At 48.9% G+C, this 13,040-nt stretch overlaps 1 protein-coding gene across 1 annotated transcript in view; it reads right to left on the bottom strand.

The window, feature by feature from the left end:
* LOC116991852 (neurogenic locus notch homolog protein 2-like) overlaps positions 1-13,040 on the bottom strand; it is a 140,106-nt gene that overhangs the window by 21,219 nt on the left and 105,847 nt on the right. The window contains exons 14-21 of the mRNA XM_033050828.1: positions 11,471-11,616; positions 10,929-11,042; positions 8,767-8,886; positions 7,703-7,855; positions 6,149-6,377; positions 2,060-2,261; positions 1,147-1,300; positions 266-450 (exon numbers count right to left, since the gene is read on the bottom strand). Of these exons, the coding sequence (XP_032906719.1) occupies positions 266-450; positions 1,147-1,300; positions 2,060-2,261; positions 6,149-6,377; positions 7,703-7,855; positions 8,767-8,886; positions 10,929-11,042; positions 11,471-11,616 (1,303 nt within the window). The remainder of the gene's footprint in view (positions 1-265; positions 451-1,146; positions 1,301-2,059; positions 2,262-6,148; positions 6,378-7,702; positions 7,856-8,766; positions 8,887-10,928; positions 11,043-11,470; positions 11,617-13,040) is intronic.

A 13,040-nucleotide genomic window follows, 5' to 3' on the forward strand; every position in this document is an offset into this window, starting at 1 on the left:
CTGGAGTAACTCAGCGGGACAGGCAGCATCTCTGGAGAGAAGGAATGGGTGACGTATTGAGTGGAGACCCTTGTTCAGAGTGAGTCGGGTGAGAGGGAGACACAGAGATAAGGAAGGGTAAGGTGCGAAAAAGAGACATCAAAGAGGATGGAGAGAAGGAAAATGTAGAAAAAATCATTGTTAGCTAGAAGGTGACAACGAATGGTTCCTACACACCAGTTTAGCGAAGTAATAGAGATTGTCAAGTTTCAGCCATTTTGCTCACCTCACATCTGTAGCTCCCGATGAAGCTCCTGCAGGTGGCGCCGTTGTGACACGGGCCGGAGGAACACAGGTCTACCTCAGTCTCGCAGTAGCTGCCAGTGTAGGTCTTGGGGCAAACGCAGTAATGTGTGTTCCCAGTGTTGAAGCACGTGCCGCCGTGATTGCAAGGCTGGTTGGCGGCCGCTCCTTTTCGTCAAAAGCAGAAACATGTATTTCAAAACAACAACAACAACAACAACAACAACAACAACAACAAATAATCTGCAAGCATTTGTTCCCAAATTACACAACTTTGCACTATGCGAGAAGGCGGAATAGTGGCACAGCTAGTAGAGTTGCTGCCTCACGGCGCCAGAGACCCGAGTTCGATCCTGACTACAGGTGCTATCTATGTGGAGTTTACACGTTCTCCATGTGTTTCCTCCGGCTGCTCCGGTTTCCTAAAAATATCTGCCTTAAAAATATCCATTGACTTGGCCTGCACAGCCTACTGTGAATTTCCTTTATTGTCATTCAGACCTTTCAGTCTGAACGAAATTTCGTGCCTTTAGCCACAGATTCACCACCCTCTGACTAAAGAAATTCCTCCTTATCTACGTCCTTTTATTCTAAGGCTGTGATCTCTGGTTTCCACTAGACTCTCCCATCTAGTGGAAACATCCTCTCCTCATCCACTCTATCCAGGCATTTCACTATTCGGTAAGTTTCAATGAGGTCCCCCCATCATCCTTCTAAACCTCAGCAACCAGATGCCCAGTGCCGACAAACGCACGATTCCATGTCAATTATTGGTGTGGTTTCATCCTCAAGAGACTGCATGCATCATCCCACCATGCACTGGTGTGGCAACACAGGACACGCAGCAACGCATGTTCCACCCACCTCTCTCCAATGCAGCTGCCTCGCAGGACACGTTGGGGATGTCGCAGTAGTGCCCAGTCCAGCTGCTCGCACACTCACAGACGAAGGACAGCCCGGTCACCCGGCAACGCCCGCCGTTCTTGCAGGGGAACCGGCTGCACCAGTCCATGCCCACCTGCCGGAGGAAGGGAGGACATCCAGTCAGGTGTGGAGGGCTGCGGCCTGCTGCTTAGTTGTCACAGCAGGTCCCCCTGTACCTGCCCACTGCGCCCCCCCCCCCCTCATTGGTTTACACTGGGGGCTGGCTGGGAAACTGGAGAGCGAGAGATAGAGAGGAGGTGGGAAGAGATAAACAGCGATAGGAGAGGAGAGAGAGAGAGAGAGAGATAGAGAGTAGGAGGAGAGGTAGAGAAAGATAGGGTGAAATAGAGAGATAGAGGGACAGAGAAAGATAGGGTAGAGAGATAGAAGGGGAGATAGAGAGAGGGAGAAAGAGAGAGGGAGAGAGGGAGAAAGAGAGAAAGAGAGAGGGAGAAAGAGAGGGAGAAGGAGAGGGGGAGAAAGAGAGAGGGAGAGAGGGAGAGGGAGAGGGAGAGAGGGAGAGAGGGAGAGACGGAGAGGGAGAGAGGGAGAGAGAGGGAAAGAGGGAGGGAGAGAGGGAGAGAGGGAGAGAGGGAGAGATAGAGAGAGAGATAGAGAGAGAGCCTCTGAGGAGAAAGGGATAGAGAAGGATCTAGAGTGAGATGGAGGGGGAGAGTTAGAAAGAGATGGGGAGAGAGAGAGGGAGAGAGATAGAGGTAGGAAGAGAGACAGAGAGAGTTAGAAGGGGAGATATAGAGATAGAGATGGTGGAGTAGAGAGGAGTATAGGGGGAGAGGGGGCAGGGGTATGTAATGGGGATGTAATAGAGAGATGTTGTGAGGTAGTCCCATACCTGACACCGTTCCCCAGTGTAGCCTTGGGGACAGGTACACCTGTATGACTCCAGCCCGTCCACACACACCCCACCATTCAGACACGGCTGTGAATCACACTCATCGATGTCGTGCTGGCAATTGGAGCCGGCGAAACCGGCGCGGCAGTGGCAGGTGTACGTGTTAACGCCGTCTGTGCAGGACCCTCCGTTGAAGCAGGAGCTGAAACAAAATGCCAGACGAACGTTTGCCCTGTGACTTGGAGCAGTGTTCTGACTCAATCATCTCAGCCCTCGGGCACGGTGGCCCATCCAGCTAGTGAGAGATGCCAGCAGATAACCAACAACAGGGCGGCACTGTGGCGCAGCGGTAGAGTTGCTGCCTTACAGCGCCAGGGACCCGGGTTTAATCCTGACCTCAGGTGCTGTCTGTGAGGAGTTTCTATGATCTCCCTGTGACCTGTGTGGGTTTTCTCCAGGTGCTCCGGTTTCCTCCCACACTCCAAAGACGTACAGTTTGTAGGATAGTTAAGGGTTTGGACACGCTAGAGGCAGGAAACATGTTCCCGGTGTTGGGGGTGTCCAGAACCAGGCGCCACAGTTTAAGAATAAGGGGTAAGCCATTTAGAACGGAGAGGAGGAAACACTTTTTCTCACAGAGAGTTGTGAGTCTGTGGAATTCTCTGCCTCAGAGGGCAGTGGAGGCCGGTTCTCTGGATGCTATCAAGAGAGAGCTAGATAGGGCTCTTAAAAATAGCGGAGTCAGGGGATATGGGGAGACAGCAGGAACGGGGTACTGATTGGGGATGATCAGCCATGATCACATTGAATGGTGGTGTTGGCTCGAAGGGCCAAATGGCCTACTCCTGCACCTATATGTCTATTGTCTGTTCATTCCGGTGAAGGCGCTGTGCACACGGCAGCCAGCCAATGTCGCTTGTCTTTTTTTTCTCACTTTTAATTTAATTTCAATTTGAAGTTTTTGTTTACCTCGTTGTGTGCTGTGACAGTTGTCAGACCACTTTCCCTTACGGGGATGAATAAAGTTTATCGTATTGATTCATAATTGGCTTGACATAATTGTAAATTGTCCCTAGTATGTTCGATAGTGTTAGTGTACGGGTTGATCACTGGTCAGCATGGCCTTGGTGGGCCGAAGGGCCTGTTTCCGTTCTGTAGCTCCAGTCTAAAGTCAAAACAGCAGGATATTCTGCTACCTATGACCTGCAGTGATTTTTCTCCACAGTCTAAAGATGTCCTCAAAGACTAATTACACCCATATGGAACCCCCCCACATCCATTTTAAGATATCCAATGAAATGCCGCCACTGTTGCCATGTTGGAATATTATCAGTCGTAGCGGTGAAGTTCAGGCAATGGATTACCTCACGATCCCCGACTTACAGAACTAACTAATGCATTCTCTGATGTACAGAGACATCTTAGAACCCAAGTCCACATCTCCTCGACAGTTGCAACACAAGTAGTTAGATCTTCGAAGGGTGCAGAGAAGGTTTGCCAAGATGTTGCACGGACTCGAGGGACTGAACTAGGCAGATGTTGAGCAGGTTAGGGCTTTATTCCTTGGAGCGCAGGAAGATGAGGGGTGATCTTATAGAGGTTTACAAAATCCTGAGAGGAATAAATTGGGTAAACGCACTGTCTGTTGCCCAGAGTAGGGAATAGAGGTTAAGGTGAGGGGGGGGGAAGGTTTAATAGGAACCCGAGGGGTAACTTTTTTTACACAAAGAGCAGTGGGTGTATGGAACAAGCTGCCGGAGGAGGTAGTTGAAGCAGGTCCTATCGCAAGATTTAAGAAGCATTTAGACAGGTACATGGATAGGGTCAGTTTGGAAGGATGTGGGCCAAAAGCAGGCAGGTGGGACTAGTGTAAATGGGGCATGTTGGCCGGCGTGGGCAAGCTGGGCCTGAAGGCCTGTTCCCACACTGTATCACAATGACTGAGTGAGAAAGAAGGCGTATGGTATGCCTGCCTTCATCAGTTGGTGTCCTATGAGAGTCAGGAGGTCATGTTGCAGCCTCATAGGACTTTGATTTGACTGCATTTGGGGAACTGTGCGCAGGTGGAACGATAGTGATGTGTTTAAGAAGGAACTGCAGATGCTGGAAAATCAAAGGTGGACTAAAGTGCTGGAGAAACTCAGCGGGTGCAGCAGCATCTATGGAGCGAAGGAAATAGGCAACGTTTTGGGCCAAAACCCTTCTTCAGGAGCTATAGGGATCTTGTGCAGGAGATAGGTTTACTTGGCAAAACTATCTGCGGCTATCTCTGGAGAATATTAAAACTTGTTATACTTTGAGTTCATTGAGAGTCTCCCAGCAGGGAGTCCCTGCTTGTTTTCTTGGGCTGAATAAAGAGCTGTTACATCAACAGCTTCAGATTCTGTGTGACTCACACAAAGCACAGCAGTCCTGACAAGCTGGGGCATACAAGCTAAAACTTGTAGCTTTAACCTCAACAGGTACTATTTCCCACTCCCTTTAAACTCACGTTGGAAAAAACACAAAGTGCAATAAATACGTCTTGCGATATTTAAAAGGAATAATATTCAATAATACATCATCGTTCCATAATCCGGAAGATCTGCTCGTCCAGCACCAAAATCCTGGGCATCCCGGATTATGGGAATGTTACTGGAGAATCAAACTGCACCTCATGTACACTGATAGCAAACTCATCCGACAGCTAGTGCACGCAAGACAAAGTGTTTCACACGGTTGCACAAGGCTGCAGAGCAAACAACCCCAGGCACTCAATACAACCCTGTTTAAGGGACTGAGCTACAGGGAGAGGTTGGGCAGGCTAGGACTGCATGGAGTATAGGAGCATAGGAATACATGGAGCGCAGCAGGCTGAAGAGTGATCCTATGGTGGTGTATATAAACATGAGGGGAGTTGAGAGGATGAGTGCATAGTCTTTTAGCCAATGTAGGGGAAGCAAGAACCAGCGGGCATAGGTTTATAGTGAGAAGGTTTAAATAGGTTTCAGAGTGACTCTTAAAGATAGCGGCATCAAGGGGAGAAGGCAGGAATGGGGTACTGATTGTGAATGATCAGCCATGATCATATTGAATGGCGGTGCTGGCTCGAAGGGCCAAATGGCCTACTCCTGCACCTATTGTCTATTGAGAGGGGAAAGATTTGATCAAATCTGCGGGGCAACTTTTTCCAAACAGAAGGTGGTGGGTATGTGGAACGAGCTGCCAGAGGAGGTAGTTGAGGGGTACTACTGTATAACAAGACATTTGGACAGGTCTGTGGATAAGAAAGATTTAGAGGGGAATAGACCAAATTTGGGCAGGTGGGACTAGCGTAGATGGAGCATCTTGGTCAGCATGGGCAAGTTGGGCCGAAGGGCCTGTTTCCACACTGTATGATTCTGGCTCCATTGTGTGAGTTGTCTCTTTGGGTACACAAACATCTCACGCATTCACTGACAGTACCTACCTGAGATAATGAGATAAGTAAACGTAACTGGCCTGTACATTTGAGACAAGCTGTAGATAAGACACAAAATGCTGGAGTAACTCAGCGGGACAGGCAGCATCTCTGGAGAGACGGAATGGGTGACGTTTCGGGTCGAGACGCGAAGGAGGATCTTCATTATTTCAAATTGGTTGCCTTATCTTTTGCGCTACTCACAGTAATATTCAAACATTACGATCGTGACAGCACCTCAAAAATGTTTCTTGGGAATCATGAGAGGAATCATGAGAGTCTCTTGCCCGGAGCAGGGGAATCGGGAACCAGAGGTTTAAGGTGCGGGGAGAAAGATTGGAAACTGAGGGGGACATTTTTTCACACAAAGGGTGATAAGTGTATGGAACGAGCTGCCAGAGGAGGTAGTTGAGGCAGGTACAATTGCAACATTTAAGAAACATTTGGACAGGTTCATGGATAGGACAGGTTTGGAGGGATATGGGCCAAATGCAGCAGGTGGGACTAGTGTAGATGGGACATGTTGTTTGGTGTTGGCCACTGTAAGACTCTATGACTCTATCTGACAGTGGAGTCATGTAGGTGTGATTGTTATGTTAGAACATCTTTTGGCTGCAGTAGGGAGGGGCAGGGTTCATTAACTGACTGACCTTTCCGTGCAGTCCTGAATGTTGTTCTCACAGTGTAGTCCATTGAAGCCAGCCTTGCAGCGGCAGGTGTAGCTGTTGACGTAATCGGCGCAGGTGCCCCCGTTGCGGCAGGGGCTGCTCTCGCACTCGTTCACCTCGTCCGAGCACCGGGCGCCCGCAAATCCGGGCAGGCAGCTGCAGACGAACGAGTTGACGCCGTCGTGGCACGAGCCTCCGTTCACACAGGGATCTGGGGTGAGAAGACAGTAACTAACGCTGACAAAAACGGACAAACAGTAGCTCAGAGATTCAGGCAGAACACGGATAGGTGGCGGTTCCCAACTCTCCCCTAATGACATATTTTCTATAGCAGGGTGACCGAAATACTCCAAATGTGGCCTCACCAACATCTTGTGCAACTGTACATAACACCACAACGTCCACACTCGGTACCCTGACTGATTGAAGCCAATGTGCCAAAACCCTTCTTGACCACCCAGGTGATACCACGTTCACCATGTACTATGTGCCTGCAATTCTAGATCCCTCTGCTCTACAACACTCCCCAGAGCCCTGCCATTAACTGTGAGGTCCTGCTCTGGACCAAATCGTTTACCTCCATGGGTGCAGGAGTCAAAACGGGCTGAAGAGGAAGAGGCCACTGCCTGGAAGTTAAGGGGAGGCGAGTTCTGGCCTCGCTGTTTGGGTCGATAGATATTTCTTCAGAAATTAAGAGGCACATCTTGAAATAGACAATAGACAATAGACAATAGGTGCAGGAGTAGACCATTCGGCCCTTCGAGCCAGCATCGCCATTCATTGTGATCATGGCTGATCGTCCCTAATCAATAACCCGTGCCTGCCTTCTCGCCATAGCCCTCGATTCCACTAGCCCCTAGAGCTCTATCTAACTCTCTCTTAAATCCATCCAGCGATTTGGCCTCCACTGCCCTCTGTGGCAGGGAATTCCACAGATTCACATCTCTCTGGGTGGAAACGTTTTTTTCTCACCTTTTCTAAGAATAAAGGAGATATCGTTTGGAGATATAGCATGGAAACAGGCCCTTCAGCCCACGCCGACCATTGCTCACCCATTCACACTGGTTCTATGTTATTCCACATTTCCCATCCACTCCCTCCACACTCGGGGCAATTTACAGGGGGACAACTAACCTACAAACGCACACTTTTTTGGGATGTGGAGGGGAACCAGAGCACCCGGGGGAATCCACACAGGCAGAAGTAAGTAAGTTTATTGGCCAAGTATTCACATACAAGGAATTTGCCTTGGTGCTCCGCCCACAAGTAACAACATGACATACAGTGACAGTTACGAATGACTCAGAAAACACTAAACATTAATAATAATAATAAAACATTAATGATAAAACACCATTGATCAAGCATGTGAACCAACAAAATACCAGAACGGAATCTAATGGAAGGGTTGAAATGGTCTCGGTTTCAGGAAGCAACTGAGAGAGCAAAAAAGTAAAATGTTTACGATAGGTTTTATTTTGCTGTAATTGCACTCAAGATGAACCACTGATTGCTGAATGATTAATAAATACTCACTTGGATAGCAGTCGTTGATGTCAGTCTCACAGTTGTGGCCTGCAAAGCCTGGCCCACACGCACAGATGTAGCTTCCCAACGTGTTGGTACAGCTGCCTCGATTCTTGCAAGGGTTGGATACACACTCATCAACGTCCACTTGACAGATCCGACCTGAGGGTGTAGGTGTAGGTGTGTGCGTGTGAGACACAGAGAGAGTGAGAGAAAGGAAACGATAATATACCATTAAGCAAAGAATGCTTCAAGTGCGTTTGCGTAACACACAAAATTACCAGCAAAGCGCACTAAGTGCTGGAAGAACTCAGCGGGTCAGGCAGCATCTGGGGAGGGAATGGACAGGAGACGTTTCAGGTTGGGATTCTTATTCAGATCCTTGATTCTACAAAGCCCTCAATGGGCTTGCCCCCTCCTACATTAAAAGCCTTCCCACCCACCACTCCACCTCCAGGTCCCTCAGATCGGCCGACTTGGGGCTGCTGAATATCCCGCGGTCTAGGCATAAGCTTAGGGGCGACCGTGCCTTTGCGGTTGCAGCCCCTAGACTGTGGAACAGCATCCCCCTTCCCATCAGAACTGCCCCCTCCATCGACTCCTTTAAGTCAAGACTAAAATCTTATCTATACTCCCAAGCCTTTCCTGACGTCCACTGAGTGAGGGCTACATGTATATATGTATGTAGTTTGTTTGTTTATACTATTCTTATAACAAATGTAAAGCACTTTGGCCAACGAGAGTTGTTTTTTTAAATGTGCTATATAAATAAATGTGACTTGGCTTGACTGTAAAGAAGGGTCTCGACCCGAAACGTCACCTGTCAGTCTGAAGGGTCCAGACCTAAAACATCACCTGTCAGTCTGCAGAAGGGTCTCAGCCCAAAATGTCCCCTATCGGTCTTACAATGGGGGTCACAGCCTGAAATGTCTTCTGGCCATTTTCTCCCCAGATGTTGCCTGATCCACTGAAACCCTTCAGCACTTGGCTCTAGATTGCAACGTCAGCAGTTTCTTGAGTCCCTCCTCATTCCCCACTGCCGGGGAAGAAGGGGAAGTTCAGAGTCCCATTACCTTGCCATCCGTCAACGCAGGTGCACACAAAGCCCTCGTAGTCAGGGGTGTGGTCACAGAAGCCGCCGTTCCCACACGGGTTGGGAGAACAGGGAATCAGGACGTTCTCACAGTTTTCTCCTGTGGACAGAGAAAGGAACAGTTGTCACCCAAGGGTTATTGCTCGATGGGAGTGGTGATCGCAGGATGGTCTGGGCTCATGCGTTCACAGTACCGTCTGCTCAGTGGCGTTAGCAGGATTCCATCACCATTAACCCACCAACAGGTCAGACAAACATCAAGAGTCTTTCATTGTGATGTGTTCCCACAACAGAGCAATGAAGTTCTAACTTGCAGGACATTTTCTATATTCCCAATTAAGTCCAGAACCAGGGGCCACAGTTTAAGAATAAGGAGTAAGCCATTTAGAATAGAGATGAGGAAACACTTTTTCACCCAAAGAGTTGTAAATCTGTGGAATTCTCTGCCACAGAAGGCAGTGGAGGCCAATTCTCTGGATGCTTTCAAGAGAGTTAGATAGAGCTCTTAAAGATAGTGGAGTAAACGGATATGGGGAGAAAGCAGGAACGGGGTACTAATTGTGGATGATCAGCCGTGATCACAGTGAATGGCGGTGCTGGCTCGAAGGGCCAAATAGCCTACTCCAGCAGCTATTTTCTATGTTTCTATGTTAATCTTGCACTGTATGTTATTCATGTTACTCCCTTTCTTGTGTATTTGTACACTGTGGACGGGTTGATTGGAATCATGTATTGTCTTTCACTGTAGCTTTTCACTGTACACTTGGCATTAAACTAAACTCAAACTCAAACTCCCTCCATGAATCCACCCAACGGCATTAACAGGATTATCTCGTATGTATGAAGGACATATAACTGAAGCAATTCGGTTACTTCGAGTGTCCCAGGGAGCCGTGCAGGCCCGATCCACCCGCCGAACAACCTGGGCGCCGATGACCGGAACGCGCCCCGGTAGACCCGACCCGCCCCACAGGCCTCCCAGGCGACTGCGGAGAAGCCGGGGGGTGAGGGTCGAAGGAGCCTCAGTGGCAGCGGCGATGGGAGCCTTGGAGGCGGCAGCGGGAGACTCGGTGGCAGCTTGAGCCTCGACGGCAACAGGAGCCTCAGCAGTGATGGAGCCTCGACGGCAACAGGAGCCTCGGCAGTGATGGAGCCTCCGGGACCCTTGTCGGTAGTGGACCGTGAGACAATGGGGAACGCCATGAAGAACAATGGAGGACCAGGAGTGGGGGGGGTGGGGTACTCTAGATTTAGAATCCTCTGCCCAGAGGGGATACGCCTGCGTTTGTTTGTTTGTTTGTTTGTTGTCCGTTCCGGTTACGTGCTGTGCACGCGGCAGCCAGCCTACAGTCGGTGGCAATTTCTGTAACAAAAAAAACCTGGGAGTGGCACAGTGGGGGTAGGTTGCCAATTTGTCATTTACAGTTGGAAACCCCCTTTAATGGTGAAGTTTGTTTCATGATATGAATCTTCACTGCCTCATATTAATAATTAACGGGAAGTATTCTTCTGGTTCAACTTGCAATCAAAGCATTAGAGTGTTACACCCACAGGAGATTGCCAGGACTCGAGGGTCTGAGCTATAGGGAGAGGTTGAATAGGCTGGGTCTCTATTCCTTGTAGCTCAGGAAGATGAGGTGTAATCTTATAGAGGTGTATAAAATCATGAGAGGAACAGATCGGGTAGATGCACAGAATCTCTTGCCGAGAGTAGACAAATCGAGGACAGGAGGACAGGTTCAAGGTGAAGGGGAAAAGATTTAATAGGAATCTGAGGGATAACTTTTTCACTCTAAAGGGTGGTGAATGTATGGAACAAGCTGCCAGAGGAGGTAGTTGAGGCTGAGACTATCCCAATGTTTAAGACGCAGTTAGACAGGTACATGGATAGGATAAGTTTGGAGGGATATGGACCAAACGCAGGCAGGTGAGACTAGTGTAGCTGAGACATGTTGGCTGGTAACATGTGTGGGCAAGTTGGGCCGAAGGGCCTGTTTCCACACTTTATGACACCCATTACTGCTTTGGGTATATTTGGGGGTCATTGGCTGTTTACTGATGAAACTTGTTGATGTTAAATGCAAAGCAGTGGCAAGCGGTAACTAGTGAGATATCTCAGTCCACCTGAGATTGGATTCTTACCTGTATAAGGCAGCTCACACTGGCAGAAGTAACTAGCAATCCCATCCACGCACACTGCTTTGTTCAAGCATGGGTTCGAGGCACAATCGTTGACATTGAGTTGGCAGTGCTGGCCTGCGTGAAGCAATAACAATGGATTTACTGCAAGGTCTACATTTAGTCAGGCAGGCAGGCTCGGAGGACTTGAAGGGGCCACATCATATTTAGTAATACAAGTAAGTATCTGCGTTCTTTCATTTTAAAGAAGTTAGCTGAGAGTTTGTCTTTGTGCTGGGAGTTATTAAGAACCGGTATATTCTACATGTTCTGAAGGACATGGTAACACATTGAAGGACAACTTTGAGAGGGAACTTTGAGTCAAAGAGTTAGAGCATGGAAAAGGGCCCTTCAGCCCACCGAGTGTGTACTGACCATCAAATATCCAATCACAATAATCACATTTTATTAACGTTACATTCATAGTGTTCGATGGCCATGAATTCCAATGAGGATAATTCGGATATACAGTTATTGTAAAGTTATACAAGTCTTAGTCTACACACCTCGAAAGCCCTCCTTGCATTTACAGATGTATCCATTCACCAGGTCAGAACAGCTCCCTCCATTCTGGCACGGGTTGGAGTGACACTCGTCCTTGTCAATGCCACAGTTCACCCCAGTCCATCCCGATTCGCAGTCACACTTGTACCTAGATATTAAGTTACCGCAATTAATTTAGCCAGAGAACAAACAACAAAAGTCAGAATAAGTTGAAGGTAAATCCCGGGAGGAATGCGGTGGGGGCAGGAGACGGGAAAGAGGGAACGAGTCAGATAAAGGAGACCGAGAGGAAGAAAACACGAGGGAAAAAAGGAGGGAGAGAAAAATGGAAGGAAAGAGGACAATACAACGCACAGGATGAGGCCGGGAAAAGAGGGAAAGGCAGCTCGAGAGAGAGGGAGATTGTGAGAGGGAGAAAGAGTGTGACAGAAAGAGAGAGGCAGTGCAAGAGAATGAATGAATGAACGTTTTATTGTCACAGTGAGATTCTTGCGTACCCAAGGTATACAAATAGTCGCCACTTAAAGGGCACTGTCACAATTACAAAGTATTCTGCACCAGGTCCTCCTTTGTTCTCCCCCCCTCCTCGCACGACAGTCAACCCACGGCCCAGGTCCAGAGGAAGCCTGAGGCAGTAAGATGCAGTGCAGGAGGGAGGGATAGAACGAGAGGGACGAGTGCGAAAAAGAGAGAGAAAGAGCAGGAGATGGGGAGTGTGGGAAAGAGTTGAAACGTGAGAGAAAGAGGTGGAATGGAAAAGAGGTAAGTAAGCATGAGAAAGAGAGGAGTGCGATAGATTCAACGACTCCAACATCGCGGAGCTGCGGGGTATGTGGAGCCTGCGTTTATCTGCGGCGGCGCTGGGTTTGAACACCGCGGAGCCTGGGACCTCTCGCCGAGATCGCCAGTGTCGGAGCTCCGACCAGCACGGCCTGTGGTCTCCGGGGAGGAAGTGGCCGTTCCAGACACTCCTAGCCGCGCAGTGTGTTCTACCGACGCCGGAGCTCCATCATCCGGCGAGAGGGCCTGTAATAAGCCCCGACCACGGGTGAACAAGAAGAAGTGGACTGGACTTTGTTGCCTTCCCTCACAGTGGGAACCATTGTGGGGGGATGGTTTTATGTTTGGTGTTAAATTCTTTAATGTTGTGTTTTATTTTTGGCGTGCTGCAGATGGCTCGGAAAACATGGCTGCTGGAGGTGAGAGTGAACGCTGGCACGATTGGCAGCCGCTGCTCTCGCTCTCCGAATTGTGTATTGTTGCTGTATATGTTTTTGTTTCATGCTTGTTTTAACGGTAAGGTGTCCTTGAGAGTCCTGAAAGGCGCCCAATAAATAAAATGTATTATTATAGCCAGGAAGAGGCAGAGTGAGAAAACGGGTGAAAATGAAGGATCATGAGAGGGCATGTGCGAGAAAGAGATGGCACATACAGGAGCTCCTGAATGGGAGAGCGGGAGAGCGCAAAGACAGAGAGGGAGAGAGAGAGAGAAAGAAAGAGACAGGAAGAAGAGGGAGGTAGGGACGGGGAGAGAGCAGGTACAAGTATAGGAATAAAAACGAGGGAGAAAGA

This window comes from Amblyraja radiata, chromosome 35 (assembly GCF_010909765.2).
Source record: "Amblyraja radiata isolate CabotCenter1 chromosome 35, sAmbRad1.1.pri, whole genome shotgun sequence".
Taxonomy (NCBI): Eukaryota; Metazoa; Chordata; class Chondrichthyes; order Rajiformes; family Rajidae; genus Amblyraja; species Amblyraja radiata.